At 44.3% G+C, this 26863-nt stretch overlaps 1 protein-coding gene across 1 annotated transcript in view; it reads left to right on the top strand.

Annotated features, from left to right (window-relative positions):
• Positions 1-26863, top strand: part of mast2 (microtubule associated serine/threonine kinase 2) — a 136366-nt gene that overhangs the window by 95943 nt on the left and 13560 nt on the right. The window contains exons 6-19 of the mRNA XM_056415632.1: positions 1286-1361; positions 2357-2377; positions 3686-3764; positions 4952-5106; positions 14398-14473; positions 14953-15162; positions 20379-20480; positions 22496-22628; positions 22743-22810; positions 23027-23130; positions 23272-23480; positions 23556-23694; positions 24397-24529; positions 24731-24896. Coding sequence (XP_056271607.1) covers positions 1286-1361; positions 2357-2377; positions 3686-3764; positions 4952-5106; positions 14398-14473; positions 14953-15162; positions 20379-20480; positions 22496-22628; positions 22743-22810; positions 23027-23130; positions 23272-23480; positions 23556-23694; positions 24397-24529; positions 24731-24896 — 1671 coding nt within the window. The remainder of the gene's footprint in view (positions 1-1285; positions 1362-2356; positions 2378-3685; positions 3765-4951; positions 5107-14397; positions 14474-14952; positions 15163-20378; positions 20481-22495; positions 22629-22742; positions 22811-23026; positions 23131-23271; positions 23481-23555; positions 23695-24396; positions 24530-24730; positions 24897-26863) is intronic.

Consider the following 26863-nt stretch of genomic DNA (forward strand, 5'->3'; position numbering starts at 1 on the left):
GGCTGTGTGTGGTGGTTCTTCACAGGGAGAGATGGATTCCTGAGTCTCGCCTTGTTACGTTGACGAATGGTCCACACACACACACACACACACACACACACACACACACACACAGCCGGAGCCATGCGGTGTGACAGTGCCCCACTGAGTCCTCTGTGTGCTTTGGCATCCACGCGAGTGCGATGGAAACTAACAAGCTCCAGTTTGACTCGTGACACGCGTGCTCGCCGGAGTATGCACATACATGTTCCGCAGCTTCGAACAGAGACGGATATTCCCATCAAATGCTCTGATTAATATTTGAGTTCCCGCCCCGGTCCAGACGGGCTGCTGAGGAAAAGCAAACGCGAAATGTCGGACCACTTATTTAATCTCTCGTCCGCCACCGGCAATCTGAGCCCCGCGTGTCTCAGCTGGGAGAGCGGCGGCGATTATTCCTCTCCATCACGCCGGGCATTTATGTACCCGTGTGTCAGTGGGGTTATTAATCTGCGGTTGATGCAGAAGACGATCGTTTTCTCTGTCGGTTCCACTGCAGATGTGTTCTGTTCAGTGCATGGATGTTCCCACTGCTGAAGCATGGAGACGGATGTTTGTGCAGCCGGAGCATCGCATGGAATCTCTGTTTCCTATTCACTTGATTAGTCAGTGTGACCTTGACTTCATGCAGCCCATTTGTGTTTTTATTTAGATTTTTCCATTTTTTATTTATTCGGACCCGAAAAATAAAAAGAACAACTTTCAGATGGTTTTAAAGAAACATGGCACCCACACGTGTTTAATCGCACGCCTTCAATCCAACGTCACATTGACTTTTCAAACTCTTTTTTCAAGATTACGGTTCAACTGATTTCAGACACAAACTGGAGCCGTGGTCCAGCGTCACTCAGGGTAGGCGAAATAATTCAGCTTGTCTTATTGAGAATAAGGGAGGACATGAGAACACGCGGAACACTTCACAACCTGTTTTCATACACAAGGCACGTTATATTTTTTTACCTTTTCAATTGTCATTGGTCAGGGTTTGCGTTCGCAGCAGGAAAAAAGCCTGTTGCACCGCAAACAACAATACAAATAATCATCTTTAGATCTTCTCCTGTTGTTATGATGAATGACATGATGCCATTAAGAAATGAGCAATTCACGTCCAATCTGTCGTGTTTACTCATCAGCTCCGACTCTGTTGTTCCCCACGGTGACTTGTGTTGCAGCACAGCTCATTTCCTGTGCTCTGTGAATAGCGGGTGTCTTTTCATCGCGCTCATTCTTTCTCCTCCTCTTTCAGGTACCAGCCCACTGGACAGCCCTCGCAACTTCTCCCCCAGCGCAGCTGCACACTTCTCCTTTGTTCCTGCACGCAGGTGAGGCTCACAGACACGTGTGTGCGTGTCTGTCTGTTTGTGAGTGTGTGTGTGTGTGTGTGTGAGGGTCACAGCCAGTGGACAAGACCAGCGCTCCTCATGTGTCCAGGAGAATGAACCTGGGATGAGCAGAATCAGCAGCTGTGTGTGTGTGTGTACATGTTTAACAGTGGACGTAGTACTTGTTTGTGGAGAATAAAGCACCGCATTCAGGAGGGAAGGGAGGAAATTGACGGATGGATGAGCCGCACTTCAGCTTTTAATGTTGATATCTTTTCAAAACTGTGACACGGCTCAGTGGCTCGGCGCCTTGAGAGTCGAGCTGCAGCTGATAATAGTGTCCGAGCAGATGAGGAGGCAGATGATCACTCTGAGGCTGTCACTCAAACCCAGATTAATAAACCTCTTATCTGTCTGCCTCTCAGCTCAGAGAGTAATTACTGAGAGGGAAGGAGGGACTAAGAGTGTGTGCGGGTTTCTTGTACTGCGTGTGTGTGTGTGTGACAAAAATGCTCGTATGTCCGGGGACTTGTGTGATTTTTAAATCGAAGATTTAAAAAAAGAAGACTTTCTCAGCAAGCCTGCCTCTTAAATCTTCATTTAAGAGGATGATGATGTTTCCATGGGAACGCACCTTCCCCGGGGCTATCGTCCTCAACAACATCATCGTATGGCAGCAGCGCAGCAGCCAAAAAGAGCATTACTGTTGATTTAAGTTGGAAATCCCTCTCTGTCCGACTGCTGACCTCAGTCCTGTAGCAGCTGGACCAACAGTGACACCATGTGGTGGAGTTTGATATGACAGGTCTTTGATTTTAGGGTCCTTTTGCTGGATGTGCAAAAAACCTCTGTTTTCTTTTTGTTGTTTGGCTCTTTTTTTAAAATATTTTTTGTTTGGCTTTTGATCCTTATTATGGACAACATGTATACAACAAGTGTCAGTATCAGCTGCCCACAGCTCTAAAAACCAAAGCACTGTCTTGTCTCCCTCACAGTCACGGACACAGGGCTGACAGGTAACCTCTCAGTTTCGACCTTAGACCCTTTTTCTTCCCTCCTTCTGCCGCCACCTCCGACCTGCATGGCTGAGCACACGCGCCGTATTTAACGTCAGCAAGTATCCTGCAGGGTTTCCTCTCCTTCAGCCCAACAGTGCACATTAATACAATTTATAAAGAGGAACATTGTTTTCACTCGCTGAGCCTTCCCAAAAAAAACTACAAGAAAAGAACTCCCTGCAGTGAGGAGAATCTGTGGGACACAAAAGGCGTGAGGAGATGGGTCACAACATGTCGAGAACGCCTTGCATTCATTTCTAGTTGTCCCTTCAAGGATGAGGCTGGTGATGTTATCAATAGATCACATGCAGAAAGTACCTTCTACATATATTGTGTGCGTATCAAAGCCGATAGATCTTCTCCCCCTGTGCCAGATGCTCTATTGTTATCCAGAAAATACTAAACGCACATCAACGAGCCACAGTGTTGCGCTGGGTGACGTGTTCCTTTGTCCCGAGTTAATTCTCAATCCCACATACCACAAACACTCACTACAGCACCAAATGTAGATTAATCCACCGCTGAAAAAGGTCCCCAACAAATGCACTATTTCCTCCTGTTTGATTATAAACTACAGTGATCAGCTATTAAAGGAAATAACTGTCGTCTTTAAAAAATATATATATATACATCTTTTTAAACATCCGAGACGGAGAGCCGAGAAGTGTTAACGCGACACGTAGAGACAGAATGTCATGCTGCTGTGTAGAGACGATCAATAACAGACGTTTAGTTTAATAAAACCAAGACGTGCTCTTTAAGAAAAGGACCTTAAATTACTTCTGCTGTAATCTGGCGCGATAGAGAATTCTTTATTTTTTTAACTCAAAATTGTCTGTGAGCCATATGCCGTCACCGGAAGAGCCATATATGGCTCGCGAGCCATAGGTTCCAGACCCCTGGGCTAGACGCTGCGAGACAGACAGGAAGTCATTGTTGGTAGTGTGGGTGTTTTATACGGGACTTGTGGAACATTGTGGAAGAACATCTGCCTTCCATTTCAACGCATCCCATCCTCCAGGTGTTTGGACTGCGCCATGCTTCCCCCCATGTCTGCAGAGCCTCAGTGGGTCCTCCTCGGGGCTTCGCCTGCACCCCTGAGTCCATCTTGTCCTCGTGTTTGCATTCTCCCTCCAACTGCAATGCTTCATGTCGCTGTATGTGACGGTGCCGCATCTCCTTGATATCGCTGTGATGGAATGCGTGTGGTTGTTGTTGTTGATGTCTCCAACTCTTGTTTCTCCATCTCTTGTCTCTCTCCCTCAGGACGGATGGCAGACGCTGGTCTCTGGCCTCGTTGCCTTCCTCCGGCTATGGCACCAACACTCCAAGTTCCACGGTCTCGGTACATATCTCTGCATGCAATGCCACATATGTTCTCATGAAACAAATCCAAATAGCGAATGCTCTCTGCTGCCTCTGACTCTACTGCAAAGCAACAAGCCAACAGATCCTCCCTCCCTTCATCCTTCCTTCCTATGATGCCCTCAAGTGTGCTCCTGCCTCTACTTGTTTCTCCTCATTTTCCTCCCTCCACTCCCTGACACATATCATCAGTCCATCTGGTCTAATTCCTCTCCTTCACCTTCTGCTATTTCTTGCTAAAACCCCAGTGTGCTGGCTTCTCTGTGCCTACCCGCCTGTAGAATCAGGCCCAGCGTGCTTCAAAGGCGGCGAGTGGAGTGAGCTCTTAACGCGCACATCCAGACTGCTGGCTCGCCGGCGAGCTCCCTGTATGTACAGAGGAGGAAATAAATGACTTGTAAGATGAAATGGACTTCCCTCGGTGCCCAGTAATGACGGATTTTATCATTTAAAAGATATCAGACTTCTAGGACATGTAGGTTGAAAGTGGGGTACATTTTAACGTACAACTACTCTTTCAAAATCATGGTCATGGCTGTGTGTTTTGGACCTACTTCACCTATATATATAGCCCTTTAAAACGCTTTTTGGACTCAGCCCTATACATGCATCTTAGACATATAATAAAATATGAATTTTTAAACCAAGTTCAGCCTAGTTTCGATCCCATTATTTGGTTGGTCACTGAAAATGAATCTCCATGTCGCTCCCGTCTGCAACAGAGAAGCCCTGCAGGCCAGATGAATCAAAGCCACATTTTTACTTGTATAAATCTCATCTCGCCAGCACACATTAAGTGGCTCATCATATGTTGCCCACTTTGTGGTTCCATTGCAGTCTCCAGTCACACAACCAAGGTGAGGAGGTGATCACACGAGGAAAAGAGGCCTGCGGATCTGTAAATGTATAGACCTGAAAAAGATCAGAGTAAATGTAATAATATCTGTAGCTGCCAGATTAAAGTTATCAAATGATAGTTGTTCATGATCTGGACTCACATTTCAAAATCCAAGCCTGATGGTGGTCGGCAGGACTTTTTCACTCAAGCGCCTGTCGCCTGCCCGTGACCCGCCCCCTCCTGCGCCTGACCCCTGCTCCAGCCCGACCCTGCAGCATCTCCATCGCTGGTTGTAATCTGTGCTCCCCTCTGTGCTCCTGCTCTCACAGTCCTCCTGTTCATCTCAGGAGAAGCTGCACCAGCTGCCCTTCCAGCCCACGCCGGACGAGCTGCACTTCCTCACCAAGCACTTCAGCTCCGAGAGCATCACGGACGAGGAGGGCCGCCGCTCCCCCGCCATGAGACCGCGCTCCCGCAGTCTCAGGTGAGAGGGGTCAGGCAGAGGTGCCACCGCGCAAACAGGCGGGCTCGGTAGCAATCTCTTTTATTCTCTCTCTCTCTCGCTCCTCAGCCACACTTCGTGTCTCACCTCCATCTCTTGTCTCGGCAGCTTCTTCCCCGTCTTCATATCCGTTTCTTTGCGGGTAGATATTGAATTCTTTCGTCCTCCGAGATGAAAGGAGGCGAGACCGAGTTGCGTGGGGTGTATCTGATTGGAGTCTCACCGTGTTTACTGACTGATCTCAGTGTGTGTGTGTGTGTTGGTGTGTGAGAAAAGAAGTGCCGTCTGAGGTAATTCTTCATCACACTGCATCCTCATATAACATTTTCATTATCTCTGGGAAATAAGACACTGTTAGAAATCCCCAAAAGGTAAAAGATACATTTTCCATCCACAGGATAATTAACGTCGACACTGAGAGGTTACAAAGTGTTCCCCCCTTCATCAGAAATATCGTAAACAAAGCTGCCAAAACCAAAGTAGCAGCAACTTAACATCTGCGAAGGTGACATTGAAAAGTAGTTGAATCTGCCTCCTCGTGTGCAGGCTGGCCGAGCCTCGGTGGACAGCCTGACATCAACCGCTGGCTGTCGAGGTGGTGCCCAGCGAATAATGTGGGCTACGTAGACAACTGGAAGACTTTCTGGGGAAAACCTGATCTGATGAGGAGGCGGCATTCATCCCACGTTGGACGGAGTCTCATTTTCTGCGAATATGACCAAGTTGATCACGGACTTAATCTATGACAACCAGGGTTCAGATCAGGAACCGGGAGCAGAGTTGTAGTTTAACACCCTCTCTGCTCTTCCATTCGAGCAGTTACCACCCTTGACTTTAGAGTAGAGACTTCAATTAAATAAATCAAAAGTAAGCAGAAGAGGAGTCGACACAAATAACTTTATAAGTTAACACAATTATTTCAGCAGTGCAACAAAATAGGTCTATTAAATGTGGTCTCCTAAATATTCGATCTCTGTCATCTAAAGCTGTGTTACTGAATGATTTAATATCAGATAATCACATTGATTTATGTTGCCTAACTGAAACCTGGCTGAGCCATGAAGAATATGTCTGCCTGAATGAATCGACTCCTCCAAGTCATATTAATACTCACATTCCTCGAGGCACGGGAGAGGAGGGTGAGTAACAGCCATCTTTGAATCGAGCCTATTAATTAATCCTCAACCAAAATTACACTACACCTCATTTGAAAGCCTTGTTCTTAGTCTTTCACATCCAACCTGGAAAACACTACAGCCAATTCGATTTGTCCATATTCAGGTCCATATTCAGAGTTTATATCTGAATTCTCAGAATTTATATCAAGTTTGGTTCTTAAAACCGATAAAGTTATTATTGTTGGAGATTTTAATATCCATGTGGATGTTGATAATGATTGCCTTAGTGCTGCATTCATCTCCTTGTTGGACTCGATTGGCTTCTGTCGAAACCCACTCACAGCTTTGGCCACCACGGATCTTGTTCTTACTTATGGCGTTGACATTGAGCATTTGAACGTCTTCCCACAGAATCCTCTTCTGTCAGACCACAACCTCATAACTTTTGAATTTATACTACGGTGTACTCCGACCGGAGTAAAGTTTCTACACTAGATGTCTAACTGATAGTGCTGTAGCTAAATTTAAAGCGATTCCTTCTGTATTTGATTCGATACCACGTCTCAATATAACAGAGGACTCCTGGTCTAACTTTAGTCCGTCCCAGATTGATCATCTTGTTGACAGTGCCATAGGCTCTCTGAGAATGACACTGGACTCGATGGCCCTCTGAAGAAGAAGACAGTGAGGAAGAGGAGGTTTGCTCCTGGTATAACCCTCAGACCCATGAACTGAGCAAGCGTCACCGCTTGAGCGAGCATATATTCAACTAATCTCGAAGAATCCCGCTTAGTTTGGCGAGATAGTCTTAAAACATATAAGAAGGCCCTCCGTAATGCCAGAGCAGCCTATTACTCATCAATAATAGAAAAAATAAACACAACCCCAGGTTTCTCTTCAGCACTGTAGCCAGGCTGACAGAGAGTCACAGCTCTGTGGAGCCGAGCATTCCTATAAACCTTAGTGGTAATGACTTTATGAACTTCTTTAATGAAAAGATTTTAACTATTAGGGACAAGATTAATAATCTCTTGCCCATAACCAGTGCCAATCTGTTCTCAAGTGGAATGGCCTTGGAAACCGCTGTATGCCCTGGTGTATATTTGGAGGGATTTTCTCCTATCAACCGTGACCAATTATTTTCAACGGTTTCTACTTGAACACGCCTACCTGTCTCTTGGACCCCATCCCGGCGAGCTGCTTTAAAGACGTTTTTGCCTTTATCTCGGCTCTCCCGACGAGGTTGCTTAAAAGACGCTGGGCTTTTTAATTAGATATTATCAATGTGTCTCTGCTAACAGGCCACGTACCACACTCCTTCAAGGTGGCTGTTATTAAACCTCTCCTGAAGAAGCCCACTCTGGATCCTAACTACAGACCGATCTCTAACCTCCCCTTCCTCTCCAAGATCCTTGAGAAAGTGGTCGCAAATCAGTTGTGCGACTTTCTACATCATAATAGTTTATTTGAGAAATTTCAATCAGGATTTAGAAAACACCACAGCACCGAGACGGCACTGGTGAAAATTACAAATGACCTCTTAATGGCAGCAGATAAAGGACTCCTCTCTGTCCTGGTCTTGTTAGACCTTAGTGCTGCATTCGACACCATTGACCATGACATCCTGTTACAGAGACTGGAGCAGTCGATTGGCATTTCAGGCACGCATTTGGTTTAAATCCTATTTATCAGATCGATCTCAGTTTGTATTTGTAAACGATGACGCCGATAACCACCAACGTTAATCACGGAGTTCCACAAGGTTCTGTGCTTGGACCAATTTTATTTACCTTATACATGCTTCCTTTGGGCAATATTATCAGGAAACACTCCATAAACTTTCATTGTTATGCAGATGACACTCAACTATATTTAGCGATAAAACCAGAGGAGAGCAACCAACTCTGTAAAATTCAAGCATGTCTTAAAGACATCAAAACATGGATGACCTGCAACTTCTTGATGTTAAACTCAGACAAAACCGAGTAATTTTAATCGGCCCTGAGCACCTCAGATCAATTATCTGGTGATGTGGATTCTGTAGACGGCATTGCCCTGGCATCCAACACCACTGTAAAGAATCTTGGCGTTATCTTTGATCGGGTGTGTCCTTTAACTCCCACGTAAAGCAAATCTCAAGGACTGCATTCTTTCATCTACGTATATTTTCAAAATCAGGCACATCTTGTCTCAAAAGATGCAAAAAAAATAGTTTCAGTTCGTTAGTTGAGACTGGATTACTGCAACTCCTTATTATCAGGCTGCTCTAATAAATCTCTTAGGTCCTCCAGTTGATCCAGAATGCTGCAGCTCGTGTTCTCACTAAAACTAAGAAAGAGATCACATCACTCCTGCACTAGCTGCTCTGCACTGGCTCCCAGTAAAATAAAGTATCACTTTTAAAATTCTTCTCTTATCGTACTACGCCTTCTTTGGTGTTGCTCCATCATATCTTATGGAGCTTGTCGCATATTTTTGCCCACTAAGAGAGCACGTGGGACTACTTGTAGTTCCTAGAGTCTTAAAAAGTAGAATGGGGCCAGAGCCTTTAGTTATCAAGCTCCTCTTTATGGAACCAGCTTCCAATTTCAGTCCGGGAGGCAGACCAGTCACCCACCTTTAGAGTAGACTTAAGACCTTCCTCTTTGACAGAGCTTATAGTTAGGGCTGAATCAGGTTTGCCCTGGTCCAGCCCCTTGATATGCTGCTATAGGCTTATAGCTGCCGGGGACGTTTAGGATGCACTGAGTACCTATCTCCTCTTTTTCTCTCCTTAAGGATGAATTTTCATCTCTCAATTACTAACTCTGCTTTCTCCCGAAGTCCTTTTGACTTTCGTCTCATGGGGTCATCGGACCCTATGAGGCGGCATAAAATCTATCTGCCTGATGGATCGTCTGGGTCGTGGAATTCCTGCTCATGACTACGCCACTGTCCTGTTGAGACTCCGCCCTCCTCCTCCCCACCGCCATCTGCCTGATGGATCGTGGAGGTCTCCATCGTGGAATATGCCTACTATGAACTATTCATACACTCTGTCATATTCATTGAATGTATTTTAACTCTAAATCTGTCCTTCTGTACACATTACATCTATTGCATCTGTCCATCCTAGGAGAGGGATCCTCCTCTGTTGCTCTCCTCCAGGTTTCTTCCTTTTTTCCCCTGAAGGGTTATTTTTTTCCTGGTCCGATGTGAGGTTTTGGGGCAGGGATGTCTATGTGTACAGATTGTAAAGCACTCCGAGACAAATTTGTAATTTGTGAAATTGGGCTATACAAATAAACTGAATTGAATTGAATCATATTAGTCCGCCAGCAGCGAGTGTCATTAAAAAGCTCTTAGTGAGCGGTCTGCAAGCGCTGATAAATAACCAACAGAGAGGCAGACTGAGGATTAGGGCCCGGTTTCTATTAGCCAGTTCGCTTTTGGATCCACTTCCAAATTGATAGAATGCCCTGAATGAAGATGGTAAGAGGAGATGGGAACCAGACATTATGGAGCAGAGAAGGAAAGAGAAATGATGATGATGATTTGGGCGAAGGGGGGAGGAACACGGGTGTCTGTGTCTGAGAGAGAGAGTGAACAAATGAAAATGAGCTGCAGAGCACAATTATATGCTAATTTTATGACATGAAAAAAAGGGGGACGAAAGAAAAAGGCGGTCCCATCCCCTTTTTATTAATTTTTTTATTATCATTTACAGTTTCTTTGTTCGTCTCTTATTTGTATTCTCCACCTGTCGGCCCATTCCTGTCCGGTTTAGTTTCAGCAGTACATCCATCACTTCTTATCACTCCTCTCGCTCGCCCGTCCAACATCCAACCTTCCGCTCGCTGGGAGTGAGAGAGCCACCCCCATCCATCATTCACGGGCCATTCACGTCAGGAAAGGCACATATTCTGTTCCATCATATCACACATATCGGTACTCATGCAACATATACAAGAGTAGCCCCCGGAATACGTGAACCCAGAACTACATCAGCCATGTCAATAATCTAACTACACAAGGACACTCACATAGGAAGAAAAGATGCATGAACATCTAACACTGAAAACTGAATGAAAACATTTGACCGAATTCTAACTAAAAGTCTTAATCTTAGTGCCTGGAATATTACTTTATATGGTTAAGTCAGGTCTAGTAAATACTATACAGATGTCTTGTATTGATAAAATACAGGAATCTCTGTTTTTACATTGAACTTGTCAGTGATTTGCAACACTTCCTGTGCATATATTTCAGATTAAATGCTTCTTTAAAAATACAAATAAATAATAACTTTATGACACTTATGACACTTTTCAAAACAAAGGTTACAAACTGCTTTCCAAGATAGAAATGGCAGACTAACAATAACATTAACAATTTTTCAACAGTTTAAAAGTTTAGAATTAGAATTTAAAAAATCTAATGAAACATAATAAATACCCTGTGAAGCACACTTAACTAGTGACGGTTTTAGGAGGGATTTGAAGTCTGAGCTCCTCCAGGAGGTTATTCCAGACAGGAGGAGCCCGGGCAGAACAGCCTAGATCGCAGAATGTGCAGGATGTGTTTTATTTTCATAGACGGTGGCTTCACATCGATCAACACAGATGCATTTAGAATCAATTATAGTGTGGAAGAAAAGAAAAAACATTACACTGAATACAGAGAGAGAGCAGGTCAGCACGGAGGAAGTGTTGAATTTTCATGAATATGTCCTTGTAAAATGAAATGAGAGAGGAATAAAAGCTTGCCTCTTTAGATAAAGGTCTGGTTACTCCTTTATTCTTCAAATAGAACAAATCGGTTTTCACCAGAGCATCTTCCTCCTGCCCAAAGAACTCCTGCGGTTCCAGGAGTTCTTTACAGAGATGTTTTCAGTGGAATCATGACCGATCGTCGCGGGATGTTGAGGTTACTGTGGCGAAAACACACTATCACAGCACACACACACACACACACACACACACCTCATCCCTATTCTGCCCGGCTCTCTGTCACGGTCAATTAGGCCCCTCAATTCCAGAATCGCCCGCCCCAGTTGTGAAGCATCAATGTTATTTCTCTCTCTCTCTCTCTCTCGCTCTCTCTCTCTCTCTCACCCGCCTCGCCGTCACCATCTGATTCGCTGTCTCGTCTGATTTACCTCAATTACCCCGTCGACCAAAAAGCTCTTTTACATTTTGATGGCCTTTTTTGTCACATGATGACCTCACCACTTAGCTGGAGGGGAATAAATATAAAAAATCACCTTTCCACCTATGTTTTACTCATCCAATATTACAAAACACCCTGGGGTTGAAATTTGATCTCATTGTATTTCAAAAAATATTCCTCTCTTTTGAACTTGTTGCCCCGCTCTAAAACAAAAGCACCCTCCACAACTTCTTGGAAAGCCTCGTTTCCAAGGTCGTTTCTCAAAATAATGACGAAGAAAGTCTTTCACAGGGATTGCCGCCAGGCGCTTTTTATTTCCCATTGCAGTAGAAATATAGCCGTGCTCTAATTAGCCTTGGTCTGGCTTTCTTGTGTTATTCATCCCGGGGATTCCACTCCGACCTCCTCCGCAGCTCGCTCTCTGAACGGGGAGCTTTATTTTAATAAAGGCTCACGCTGCTCGGAGCCACGAGCACCCAGGAAGAATAACACAGAGAAGAATGAAGACGACAGTCTTTCAAAATTAAAGAATGTCCATAACAGCCTGTGGCACTGAATCCATCTCTGTCACGGCTAACCTTTCATTACTGAGCCCGGTGGCAGAGCCGGCTGTCGGATTTTTGATCCATTTTCTTTCTCTTTCAAGAGCGCCATCGTGAAGGAAGGGTTTTAAAGTTCAGCCCGTCGAAGCGGCGAGTGATTGCCGTCCGTCAGTAACGTTGACGCTGTGTGTTTGTGAGCGGCTGCACAGTGAAGCTGTGATTCGTTTAAAGGGTCAGTTCACACAAATTATTAATAAACGGCATTCTCACTTACCTTCAGAGTCAATTAGTTTATTGTTCAACTTATTGATTCCAAAAGGCTTCTACCGCGCTGCTCTAAATGACTAACTCCACACGTCTCAGGGCATTATGGTCTCAGAGCTTTGCTGCAAGCATTCAGCTTAAAACATCTGGAGAGGCTTCGACTGGCAGTAGTTTTAACACTGTTTGGTAGAAACCACCTGAAACTGGGGGTTTAACTGTATTGTTTTTCAACTGATGAGAAATGACATTTAAAAATGCACCAGACACATCAATAAATACATGTAAAATGGGGCAGAAATCTAAATAGTAGTAAATAGTTGGATTTTATCAAAGGGATAATCACATGAAAGCATACAAACAAAAGAAAAATTGAAGCACAGTTACGCACTCCTTTTATGGTGTTTTCCTGTGTCCATCTGTTCTCTCTCTCTCTCTGTGTGTGTGTGTGTGTGTGTGTGTGTGTGTGTGTGTGTGTGTGTGTGTGTGTGTGTGTGTGTGTGTGTGTGTGTGTGTGTGTGTGTGTGTGTGTGTGTGTGTGTGTGTGTGTGTGTGTGTGTGTGTGTGTGTGTGTGTGTGTGTGTGTGTGTGTGTGTAATGATAAACGACCTCTGTGAGGTTCAGCTCGTGTGTCACATTCAGGCTGCTCTCATTCCTATTAAGCAGGTAATTGGACTTTGAGCGGCCCGGGGGATGACTCACAGCATTACCTCATTGCTCACAGCATTACCTCATTGCACTGGTCACACGTCTGTGTGTACCAATGACTCATACTACCTTGTATCACCCTCGAGGAATGTTTTGAAAATACTTCTGCTCATATTTAGTTTGATTTTTTTGTTTGGATTGGTTAATTCTTTCGTTTAAAAAACGTGTATTAACATTTTTGATTTCTTTTGTAAAATATAGTTTGAAATACATAAATACTGGACCAGTTTTCTAACTTCATGAACAATGTTTGGTCCTGCATCAGGTTACCAAATTGATATCAAGGGAACAAGTCGAGATTGGAAAAAAGAAAAGAAAAAAAGATTCCATTGAAAAATTGCACGTTTTTTTTAAACAAACAAATATCTCAAATCAGGAATGATTTAGTGTATCTCACACTAACCTTGCAGCTGCAATTTTTATAAGATTTTGTTTAGGTTCAGAAATGGGTGTGATGGATAATGCAGCAGGCTAAGAAAGCCTGAAATGTCCTTCCCACAACACACACACACATGCACACACTTACACGCACATGCACACACATACACACACTCGCACGCTGTCACACGTCTTCATCCCCTGTTCTCAGGAAAGTGAGACAGAGAAAGGTCAAGGATATTGCTGCCGTCGCTATTGTGTCCTATTGTCAAGAAAGGTACGAGGTGTGTGTGTTGGGGGGGGGGGGCAATAGAATAAGTCACAGGAAGAGGGCAGTCCAGAGAAGATGGAGTCCACTGTGTGAAAGAAGGATGGATTGATATTCTGTTGGTGCGGACACTGACTGAAGGAGACATCACTGTCAGTCTGTCAGGTCATAAAACCCCCCAGAGAACTGACGAACACTCACTGCAGTGAGGCAGTTGAGCTGCAGACAGCCGGACAGCCCAGGTTTATTACTGACAGCTACACACACACACACACACACACACACACACACACACACACACACACACACACACGTACGTGCAGCCCGAGGTCCGGCGGTCTCCAGAGGCATTACCTTTTCTTTTTGCCGGACCGTGTGTGCATCCATCTGAGTCCAGACCTTGTCATGGTCTTGGCTTTACACAGCTCCGCAAACGCATATGATGAAGACCCCGAGGGCCCGTTGGCGCGTGTGGCCCCGTCCAGCTTTTATTCCCCGGTGTTCAGAGTGACCCGACCAATCCTGCGTGTCACATGCAGTCTGGTCAGTTGTGTGTCTGCAGCGCAACCTCCTGTAGGAGAATGTGGGAGATCCCCCAGGCTAAGTATGTATGTATGTATATATATATATACACATATATACATATATATATAGACACATATAGACATATATATATATATATATATACACATATATACTTATATATATATGTATATATATATATATATATAATGTGTATATATATCTATATCTGTGATGAGCTCAAATTCAGCAGATAGTATTGGTCCGGCTGAAGTTTTAGTTCAAGATGAGAACAAAAACCTGATTCTGTGTTGGTCTTTCCTTCCAGCCCCGGGCGTTCGCCTATCTCCTTCGACCATGAGATCGTGATGATGAACCATGTGTACAAGGAGAGGTTTCCGAAGGTTGGTACCGCTGGGACACACTTCCTGTAGCAGAGAGGAGCAAGAGGGAGGAGGAGAAGGAGCAGGAATCGACAAACGAAACCTGGAAACAAGTCACTATTTTTTCAGTTTGAGACTAAAAGCAAATTGGATTTCAAGAAAAGTTCATTTGGCCTCAATGTGTTTTATACTTAAAAAGTTTCAATCACTGCTCTTCCCTGGAGGGCTTTTAAATATGGCGGGGACCTAGAAAAGCATTCAGATGCAGTTTAAAATGCCTCATTTAAATAGCTAAGTCTAGTTTTTATAAATACATATTCTTATCTCGTATCTATGTGAATGTAGTGTTATGACTATCAGGATGCGTATAGTCTAATAATATGCATCTTATATAGAGAGTCTTTTCTCATGTTAATCAGAATGTCTGTTATGCTTGTACCTCCACTATGACTCCCCCCCCCTCCCTCCTTCTCTAATCGTCTCCCCTCCTTTACCCCCAGGCGACGGCTCAGATGGAGGAGCGTCTGGCTGAGTTCCTCTGCGCCTCGGCCCCGGACAAGGTCTGCCCGCTGGCCGACGGGGTCCTGAGCTTCATTCACCACCAGCTGATAGAGCTGTCCAGAGACTGCCTGGTGAAAAGCAGGGAGGGCCTCGTCACCTCTCGCTACTTCTACGAGCTCCAGGAGAACCTGGAGAAGCTGCTGCAGGATGTAAGTGGAGCAACAGCGTGCTTATTTACTACCACTGCAAACGGATAGCAGAGAGTCTCATGAAGGGGCCAATGGTAAAGAAACGCTGTCCTGTGTGTAACATCTAAATTAATTGGCAACCTGATTGCATTCCTCGTACATTTTCATATAAAAAAAAGTTAATACAAAAATTAATAAGATGTAAACAAACAATGTATTTAAGTACATTCAAAGGCAAGAAGGGGAACACATTTGCCCCTGAAGATGGAATATTTGAAAAAAAGATGTTTTAATCCATGATTTTAAACCGCATGCTTATTTATTTGCCATCAGTACAATATAAAGCCATTGGGAGTGCTTTAGGTGAGGCGTAACATGCATTAAAACAATATTTAAAAGACAAATTTAAGGAAGAGAAAGTGGAATTAAACAAAATAGAAACATTTAATTTAAGAAAAACATCTGGAGCTATAATAATTATCAAATGTAGGGGGCGTTTAATCCTTTCCCATTTTGACTCATTATAGCTGGTGAAGCAGAGATGTAACTCTTAATCTGAGAGCTGACTTCATTTAAGTGTCCTAGAAAGCCAACGTCGTGGGCCTGTCACAGCTAATTGGAACGCAGCCCGGGCACTAAAAGGTAGCGAGCAAATTCTGACCGTTTTTATTTTACGCCTCCGATAGTTTCCTAATTATTTCCATGACAATAACTGGTAATTCGTTTGCAGGCCCCTGTAAAGCATGATGTAAATGAGTGTGTTCAACTGGAAAAGTTCCAATTAACTGCTAATAAAACAGCCGTTAGTCAGTGCCAGGTTAGGTCAGCTGAACGTGTGAAATGTAAACAATAGGAAGAATGTTCTTTCTAAAAAGCAAACCAATAGTCCAGCTGTGGGAGGAGTCTGTCCTGGACTAGCGCAGCCTCCCGGTGCCGCTCGGTTTACAACCCACGGCGTGACGCGCTCCTTCGTTCGCTCATCGCAGTTCCGACCGGCAGTGTGATGTCATACGAAGCCTCGCGGACTGCGGCCGGGTTGCGACCTCACGCACATTCCTTCCCGCACGCCGCTCTGTTTGTTGTTACTGACGAACAACTCGCTGATCGCTGCTTGACGTGGCGGGTAGGGCAGGCTTTGTGTATTCACGTGTGTGTTTATATGCGTGTGAACGCGTACATTCTTTTACATGTGTGTGGCAGTGGTGACATCTCTATTAGCTCAGTTTTCCATTGCCTGGGGTGGGGTGGGGCGGGGGGGCAAGATTATGGCTCCCACAGGCTTGTTATTGACCTTCTGTTCTACTGGGACACACACACACTATCTCTCCATCAAAGACACACACACACACGCACACACATCCTTTCCGATTTTAATTTCACACTCCAGTAGTCACCGGGGGCTGACAGATGACTCTCCCAGACGAGCAGGAGGGGTGAAGGAGGTGCAGTCTAAGGTTTTTTTGGGATGGGCGGGGATTCAAGGGGATTCCTCCAGTTCTGATTGGCCGACGGGCTCAGAGGGAGGGGGGTTGGATGAAGACGCATGAAGCCCGTTTCGAAATGCTTTCGGAGGGTGCGAAGAACTGGACTTGAACACATCTGGACAAGACGCCGGAGCTGCATTGCGGGGCTGGATGATGACATCATCAATTAGGCGTCATTAGGCTGTTTTTTCGTTTTTTTTGTCGGGTAGCCAAGCAGCAGTTGGAGCAGACCCACAGAGGAGAAGGAGAGGATGGAGGCCGTGCGCGGGTGGAGGGAGGTGTGAAAACGGCCTCCTCACCTGCGTTGTTTGATGGAAAATCCTTGTTTTGGCGGAAACATGTCTCGCATCTCGTGGCAGAGGAGGCTGGAGGAGGAGGAGGTGCTGGCGGATGTGATGAGGAGGAGCAAGTGGAAGGTGTTCACTCCCAGCTGGGAGGAGGAGGAGGCCGACGCAGTCATTACAGTTGAGTCCATTTTGGTTCGGTTCCGTCAGGCTTCCTTGGCTTTGTGTTCGCTGATGATGACAACGAGACTTCAAGCTTCTCAGTACTTTTTGTCGGACTCCATTTAGTGCTGTTGAATAAATAAGTCCAGGATATCAACTCACTTTTAAACCACTTTGAGCTCAGCTTCGGTCGACTGTGGTTGAAGTAGTTTTAGAGGAGCTGCCTTTTACTGTTTATTTAGTGGGTTGTAACTTTCTGCCAAACAGTGATGAACACAGAAAGTCTCAACATTGTTATTGTTATTTTATTATAATTTACGTGAAACCAAAAAACAGTGCTGCAGCTTGCCTGAATAGACGTTTTGAAAAGATTCCAAACAGATAATTTTCCACAGGTCAATGGCGGATTAAATGAATTATTAAATCTCCTTGTAATCAGTCAACTGCTGTGGATGTGTTCATCTGTGGCCGGTTAATAATTCAGACTTTATAATGAGTCATCGGGCCTTTTGTGCCGGTGGCCTGACAGAGTGATGAAGAGTACTCTGAGAGATCATTTTGGATCAGTTCATAATGAAGTAGTTAAGGGGCCAAATATGTTTAATTTAGCTCCTTTGAAGGTTCTGCAGCTTCATCGGACGCCTCTGATTAGTGTTGGCATCTTTGGGACATTACGAGCTGCTGAAGGATGCCTTCAAGTCTTCTTCTTAGGCTCTCTAAGTTTTTCTTTTGTGAAATATTGAAAACCGGTTCTACACATGTGCTGTAATATCTGGTTTGTGTTTTCAGTGTATAGAACACTCTTCCTCTGTTGAAATCTAGTTTTCATATTCTTGTATTGGAACGTCTCAGGCCTTTGCCTTTGTCCTCCTTGCTCATCCATTCCTTTATCCATCCATCCGTTCTTTCTCCCCTCGTGTCATGACCCTATTCCAGAGCTCGCAGGAGGCCGGCTCACCTCTCCTCCCTCTGTCCTCCTCTGCTCCCGGTCCCGTCTTTTATCTCTCATCCACCTTCACCCCCGTCTCCTTCGTCCGTCCCGCTCTCTTTTTCTCTGCTGGTCGTCCTCTCTTTTCCTTTCCCTCATCCATCCGTGTCAGGGGGCCTTAGTGACCTGCCTGGCGGTCGCCATGGCGACCTGCATCCAGGCCATCCTCTGCCGGAACCCCAAGGAGACCCTGTTAGACCCCTGTAGGTCACCCGAGGGCAGAGGGGAATGCAGACTGCTCACTCAGCTCTGGTTACCTGTCACCACGCGTCAATAAGTCTGAAACTCCGGCGCGTTTATCGGGCTCAGATACAGCTGCTAACATCTGGCTTTAATTAGCTCTCGGCTTGACACGGGTAGAGACATTGCCTGCATGAAGTGATGACGCTCTGCAATAGGTGATGTCAGCTCTTTCCCTTGACGGCAACAAGACACATGATGCTTGATCTCCTGGAATGCGTGCATGTTCACATGGATGTGCACATTTAAAGAATTGTTTTTTACCTTGGACCCTAAATAAATATTTAAAGTTTGGACTTCTTTCCTTAGTAAAATACCTAGATCTAGCTATATAAATTATTTACTTTTTTGTTTGTGATTTGGACGATGCGTTAACTGATACAAGAATTTCAACATTATTTAAAAGAATATCTGAAATATTACTTCCCGTGTATTAAACCCATAAACTAACACTAATCCAACCTTTATTGTCCAAATGGCAAGCCACTAGCATGGAAACATAAAGAAAATATAGTCCACCCTTTTGTCCACTTTCAGTTTTTCATCAGTTACAGCAAAGGACATTTTACAATCGATTTAGAAACATGACAAATACTTGATTTGTTTTTTCTAAAACGTAATCTTCATTGGAAATTGTATTAGTAATAATTGCATTTACAAGACACATTTAGTAAAACTTTGAACAAAAAACTCGTAAAAACACTTCCATTATTATTATACAATATTATCATTATTAATATTATAATATGTATTACATAAATGACATAACGTTGCCTTTATTATGAAAAATCAGTTAATTTGGTAGTTAAAAATACAGATGTCAGGCAGATTATTTACAGATTGTTCTTGTGTCTAATGCAAGAGCAGCTTTTTCCATTCAATATGTATGTCTCTACTTCACTTCATGTTTGTGGAACATTCAAATCTACAGAATATATATTGCAGTACAGCCATGCAAAGAGGCTGTTGGAGCACATAGTCTGTACTGCGTAACTCACCAAGGAATCTATCTCACGTTAGACATGCAGAGTGAAAATATAGTCTGTCTCTCTCTCTATCTTTTTTACTCACTCACACACACACACACACACACACACACACACACACTCTCTGACTGGTTAATTAGCTGCTGCGCAGCGGGAGTCCGTCCCTCAGCTGTCCATTACTCACCGATCACTGGCCTGTACAGTCACCTCACACACACAACACACACACACACACACAAATTCAGCCTCCTTCACGCTTAACTATATACACCCTAATACATATTTAGCATGCACATACAGTATTTAGACCCCCCCCCATCTCCAGGTCTCATTACAGTTATACATTATTCAGGAGGGGGTCGGGGTGTGCGTCTGCCAGCACAGCTCTGTTAGACGAACGGCACCGAGCTGCACACGCTGTGTTGCTTTGTTTATGAACCACCAGCCGGCAGACAGTACATACATACATGCTGCATTCTCACACACACACACACACACACATTACACCCCTGAGAATGAAACATTATACAGCGGGTCGTTTGTAATTGTTACAGCTTCCAATTGGCACACACACACACACACACACACACACACACTTTACTTCCACCCCATTTCTCTCCGGGGATCAGTGTTTGCTCCAGATGCGTTTCCAGTCAGTTCCAGTGGATCGCTGGATAAATTGCGGTGTCTCCACACTGACAGACATTTCACGGTGGATATCAGGGAGCGAGCCGGAGGTCATTCTGATTTAGATTACCTCTCAGGTGTCACCGTGGGGAAGCACTCCACCTCCGTTTGTCCTCGGGCTGTTTGTGTGCGAAGGACAAACCCAATACAAGCAGACATTATTTGCACAGCCTCAAGGTCAAAGAACATTTTCACAATGATGAATTATTGAAAATATGATTAAAGACAATGAACAGATATTATCTCCCAAAGTGAACCTAACTCTGGACGTGTGTGTGTGTGTGTGTGTCTCGCTAAAGAATTCCAACTATGGAAAGTAATCATTGAATCTGAAGGCGATATGTTGTCTCCCCATGCTTCCAAGCTGACCTTCCTCCTGTTGCTGTTGTTGTTCCCGTGTGTCCAGGCTCACGAGCGCTCCGAGAGTGTCGAGGTTACCTTCGTCACAAAGCTCATCAGGAAGCTGATGATCATCATCGCCCGGCCAGCGCGCCTGCTGGAGTGTCTGGTGAGAAACACACACACACACACACACACACACACAACCAACATGCACTGACGGACTGACCCGAGGTATCTGGAGGCGTGGAGTTCGAAAGGAGTGAGCTCACCAGACTTCTGCAGCCCCCTCCTCACTGGCATAACGCATCCCAATCTTCCACCAAATCGAGTTGCATTGTGGGTAATGTCGATGCTGGCTTTAAACGACGCGTGGAATGGAAAAAAAGACAATATCACTAGTTCTGCTATTTTAATACTTGAAGACATTTTCTGCCACGTAATAAGTCATATAAATGTTGTACTTTTACTTTACTACATTTATCTGGGAGCTTTTACCAGCTTTTTCAATGGCATGCATCTTTACAGATGGAACTACCAACAGTATAAAGTTGTTAAAATGAGTTCATCTCGGCCAGCTGCTGCTTACATATTCATGCATCGGCAGCAATAATCCAACAATAATAATGCAGTGACATGATTCATTATTATAGACTATAATAGAGACATTGTTCAGTGTAATATTTGTACAGTACTTAAGTACATCTTCCACCACTGATATCTTTATGATACGCCACAATAAGAGTTAAAGCCGGCAAACAACGTTAAACCATGAATAAAGTAACACGGAACATAACACAGGGATGTGAATTGTCACATTAAAGCAGCAGAAAACCAGAGAGCAGGATTCTGGTATTCATAGCACAGGAAGCATTCAAATAAGAGTTTTGTGAGAACCGCGTGTTAAATTCAGTTTAATCCATGTGTCATATGGATGGAGCGTAGTTGACTTTTCTTCACTGGTTTAATCAGCCTCGTCCCGGTTGGTTATCTTCAACAAGTACTTTTTGCATTTCAATCACGCTACGGCCCTGTGGTGTAAATTATAATCTGTTTGAAATAGCGGCATGAAAGATATCACCGATATTAATTGGAATAGCCTTTTCATTTTGTGCAGCTCGACTGCACGCTTGGTTAATAAACAATTTACAGCTTCCTGCTCCCTGCTGTGAAATGATTTAACCACAGCAATTCACTGATGGACTTCCTCTGAGCATTTTAAATCAGCCTAATGTAAACGCACATTAGCACCTCTCAGCTGCTGTGGCAGGTCTTTATATACCAACTGCAGAGTTCATGCAAGAGATGGTGCACATCCGGGGTCAAACGGGGGAACCCAACCCCATCTGAACCCAGAAATGAGGCAAGGACGGGGACAGGGAAGAGGACAGAATAGATAAAGACAGAGTGGAGAGAGAGAGAAAACAAGCGGAGAAGACAGGGGGATAATTGGAGGGTGAGGAGGTGAGGAAGAGAGGGGTGGGACGGGAGGTGGTGGCCTCCCCGGTGCGCACACTGGTGGTTTTGACTAATTGTGTGGTCCTGAAGCCATGACAGCGAGGAGGAGGAGGAGGAGGAGGAGGAAGGTACGCGGGGTGAACAGCACTGGTCTATATGTCTTTGTCAGAGGACTCAAATCTCCGTCCACCGCTCATATCGTTGTGATCCAGTCACTCTGTTGTTGTAGAGGCCACAGAGCTTGTTGTTGTTGTTGTTGTTGTTGTCTTGGACGTCTTGAGATAAAGACAAGACCAAGACTGACAAACACCTCATTTTGAATCGGTTGGATTGTAACAAGCAAGGAACATTTCCAGTGACAGGTTTTAATTCATTAGTATGGTGACTGGATGTTACCAAAATGTATTAAACAAAAAGACAATGACCTGCAAAAATTGAGCTGAATATTTAACGTGCCAATGTCAATCTATTCTTCTTTCTCCACAAAACACGTACTCCACGTAAAATAAAAGCACTTTGAAATAAAGTGGAGACTGAACTAGTAACACTTAATTATATTCTAAACCGCCTTGATTTCAGCTGGAGTTCAAACAAAAGCACCAAAAAGTGATTAAATATGTATCGCTGTCTGCGGGTTGTTTTTTGTTGTTGCTATAAGCTTACATCTTTTCCTTTCCTTCCTCCTGTCTCCCTTAACCCGATCCCTCCCGTCTTTCTCCCCTGCAGGAGTTTGACCCTGAGGAGTTCTACCATTTGTTGGAAGCAGCAGAGGGCCATGCCAAGGAGGGCCAGGGCATCAAGTCCGACATCCCCCGATACATCATCAGCCAGCTGGGCCTCACCAGGGACCCCCTGGAGGGTATTTTATTTCATCTTATCTGATGTTGTTTTAGTTTTATTTTGTGCGAGTGAGAAGTTTTTATCTTTTTTGTTATTAGTTCTGCTCAGTTCGGTAACTGATAATTCTCTCTAGAAATGGCCCAGCTGAGCAGCTACGACAGTGGGAACCCTGAAACTCCGGAGACTGATGATTCGGTGGACGTGAGTACATAATCTTATCATTATTATGCTTAATAAACATTATGTCTAAGTCTTTCATTTGAATTAACATGCATGTCATTTTTTGGGGAAAATGTTGAATTAAGAAAGAAAAAAGATGCCATAGTTGGTGCATGAATAAATAAGGTTGTGCTTTCCTTGCCCTTATTAATCATAAACATGGCGTGTCATTGCTCGGGTGTGTTTCCTGTCTTTCAGAGTCAAGGCACCCCGGTCCCAGCAGCTCCTCCACAGCCCAAAACCAAACCACCTCGTGAGGAAGACTTTGAAAACATCAAGCTCATCAGTAACGGAGCCTACGGGTTAGACGCTTACATTGTTATATATTTATATTCTAATATTAATACATCATTGTTGCATGGCAAAAATAACAAACGAAGTTGTTAACCGAAACACGTACTTGCGACTGAGACCTCCGACTGTCTGTCTGCTCCCGTGTGCAGCACCGTGTTCCTGGTGCGTCACAAGGAGACCCGGCAGCGCTTCGCCATGAAGAAGATCAACAAGCAGAACCTGATCCTGAGGAACCAGGTCCAGCAGGCCTTCGTGGAGCGAGACATCCTGACGTTTGCCGAGAACCCGTTCGTCGTCTCCATGTTCTGTTCCTTCGAGACCAGGAGACACCTGTGCATGGTGATGGAGTACGTGGAGGGTAAGACCACCGTGACCACAGGTGTACGTTTTGCTGTCACCGTGTCGTGTTTAACGCGGTGCGTTTCCTCCGCAGGGGGGGACTGTGCCACGCTGCTGAAGAACATCGGAGCGCTGCCGGTCGACATGGCCCGGATGTACTTTGCAGAGACCGTCCTCGCGTTAGAGTATCTTCACAACTATGGCATCGTACACCGAGACCTCAAACCTGACAAGTGAGACGCAAACAGAATCCGAACCGTAATAACATTGGACAACTAGAACGGGCACTCGGTAGAGCGCATACCTTCACATATCACAAGATTGGGCATTGAATTATGAACATTTTGGCATGAGTTGCATGCCAATTGGATAAAAATTGGTAAAAAGAAGATTTTGACCTTGGCATGACTTTGACCCGATCGATCCCAAAATCTAATCAAATGGTCCTCGGTTAATAACCAATCATCCCACCAAATTTTATGCGATTCGGTTTCATACTTTTTGAGTTATGCGAGGAACACGCATACAAATAAATAAATAAATACACGGCGATCAAAACATAACCTTCCGCATTTTCAATGCGAAGGTAATAACATTAAACAAACAACACAGTGCAAGAAATAGAAAGCCAAATAAAGTGCACAGACAAACAGATAACAGTACTTGTGAAAGTGACAAGCGTATTTAAATATGAAGTACACACACGCCATCTTATTTTCACTTCAATGCACAGCCCACCCTTATTTCATGTTCACCATGTTCATGAAACTAAAGGATTTGTTTTCTAGTTGGATTGTGTATAAACTCAGAGTAATGGTATCGTAATGGGACTAGTACTTGTATTTCACTTTTTTGGTCTTCAGAGGATCCTTATTTGAAAGGGAAGTCCTTCTGAGATATATTTCTGACCGGGCTTGTCATGTGCTCTCCTGCAGTCTTCTCATCACCTCCATGGGACACATCAAGCTGACGGACTTCGGTCTCTCAAAGATCGGTTTGATGAGTTTGACCACCAACATGTACGAGGGACACATAGAGAAAGACACCAGAGAGTTCCTCGATAAACAAGTACGTCTCAACATTGTTTGTGTGTGTGTGGTATTTGTGGCCCAGCTTAAACATTTTTTTTCATATACTGTCCATATACATTTCTTTTAGCCACTAGTCTGAGCAGTTAAGATTCATCTGTATATATTCGCCCCTTAGTAAAACTGCGAAGCATTCTTCCAGTTCCACTTGCTGACTTCCTGTGTGCTGATGCCTCTCCAGGTGTGTGGCACTCCAGAGTACATCGCCCCAGAGGTGATCCTGCGCCAGGGCTACGGGAAGCCGGTGGACTGGTGGGCCATGGGAGTCATCCTGTACGAGTTCCTGGTGGGCTGTGCTCCTTTCTTCGGAGACACACCCGAGGAGCTGTTTGGTCAGGTCATCAGCGGTGAGTCGCCGATTCTGACGGACTGTCACCGTAGTTTTTCAACATATTCTAGCTTTTCTACAATACAGATCATATGTGTGCAGCTTTGGCCATCATCGTAATCCGTTGACATAAAAAAAAAAATTGTTGCGCAGTTGAACTCCACTTTACAGCCCCCACTCACACCAGTCACATCTGGATTTGGAACAACAGAAACAATTGAGACATCAAAATAAATGAAGCTGTTGAATTAGCTGTGTGACACCATTAATAGAGCTATAGATTGGTGCACCAATACGAAATGTAGTCCGTGACAGGAGTCTATTAATCTAAATGTATTACTGTTCGCTCGCCAGCCTGAATAGTTCGTCATGGTTGTTACAGCAAGCGCTAATAAAATAGGATAGAAAAAATCACAACGCATATCATCACTTGACCAATTGAGATTTCTATAATTATCTGTACTCTTTGTTTTGCTTTTTATTTGTCAAAAATCAAATTAAGAGGGAAAATCACTTGTTTCATTTCTCAAGTAGACGTTCAACGAGAGGGACCACTCATAAAACCACTCATAAAAACCTTTTCCATCTCCGATTCTATGACCTGCACATTACAATTGCTGCCACTGTATTTTAAAGTGAATATACATTTGCACACAGTACGGCTAGATTAGAGGGAAGTTATTATTATATAACTTCATCCATCAGAAAGACATTAAATATTCATGTTTTTCCAACCAGAATGATTGGTCTTCATCAATGGTGTTTTCTCAACTTTAAATTACTGTTTGTAGATGAAGAAAAAAAGATTCAAAGACAATTTTATCGTCCTCACGTGATCAAATTCTCAATAATTGATGTTGTGTTGTTCCTGTTCTCCAATGGAGATGTCGGCACAGTGTGTCTGGGCTTTGGTGTTGTGTTGGAGCCAGAGGGCTTCCAGGCTGCCTTGATAACAGCCAGAAACGGACAGATAGAGATGTTACTCATCCTCCACATACAGGGAGTGAAATCAATTGAGATTTCTCCCCTGCCTTCTTTTTCTCCCTCGCATTCCCTTTGATGAAAGGGCAAGTCAATGATCATAAACCTGTATTGATCCCCTCATATCTCTTTTATGACTTTCTGAGTCCGTCTCTCCATATTGATACGCTGTGGTGATAAAGAATTGAGGGCCCCCGTGTGCCTTGAATGTATTTCTCTATCAGGCTCCAGTAGTGTCGGCAAGGCGCATCACGTCGGGCAGGACTCTCCGGTGGGACGCTAAATGTACCGAGATAAATCTACACGAATGACATGTTAGTTGGATGATGTGTTTATTAAGATAAAAAGTCTGTGAGATTTCTGAAATGAACATCGCGGCTACTGGGAGCCAGTGATGGAGGAAATACGTCGAGATGAACCATTGGCTGTTTTCCTCAATGTGTCTGATTTTCTACTCCTGTCTTATTCTCTCTTGTCCTGAGAGGCCAGGAGGATGTCTTCGTATCGGGCATCCACGCATCACAATCAAGACATTGATTTCTGAGGAAGGATGTTGTAACGTGTGTTCTTGCAGTATGTCACCCTCCGATACCTTTTGGCAGGGTCCCTCTTGTAAAAGAGACGATCCATCTCAAGTCACTCGATTATTTTAATGTCATCAATGTGAAGCACGTATGACGGACAAAACCACAACCTTTTTGTGCATCTAAATGTAGTACAGGAGAGTGAATGTACTTTGCTAGGCTGAGGAGACTCCCACAAATAAGAGTGTGGATGAGTTATTAACAAATGATGTTCAGGTTTGATCTACTCACCATGGAACATGAGTTGGAGTTCTTTTTTTGTGTGTGAAACAGAGTGATTGTTTACGAATGCACAACCATAATAGGAACTATTTACTTCAGCTGCCATGAATTGGTTTGGACTGGTCAGTTCATGCATGAAAACAGAATGTCAGGTTCGGGTCCGGCTCTCTCCGGCTCCTCAGAGGCCCCGGAGCCACAC

The sequence above is a fragment of the Pseudoliparis swirei genome, chromosome 5 (assembly GCF_029220125.1).
Source record: "Pseudoliparis swirei isolate HS2019 ecotype Mariana Trench chromosome 5, NWPU_hadal_v1, whole genome shotgun sequence".
Taxonomy (NCBI): Eukaryota; Metazoa; Chordata; class Actinopteri; order Perciformes; family Liparidae; genus Pseudoliparis; species Pseudoliparis swirei.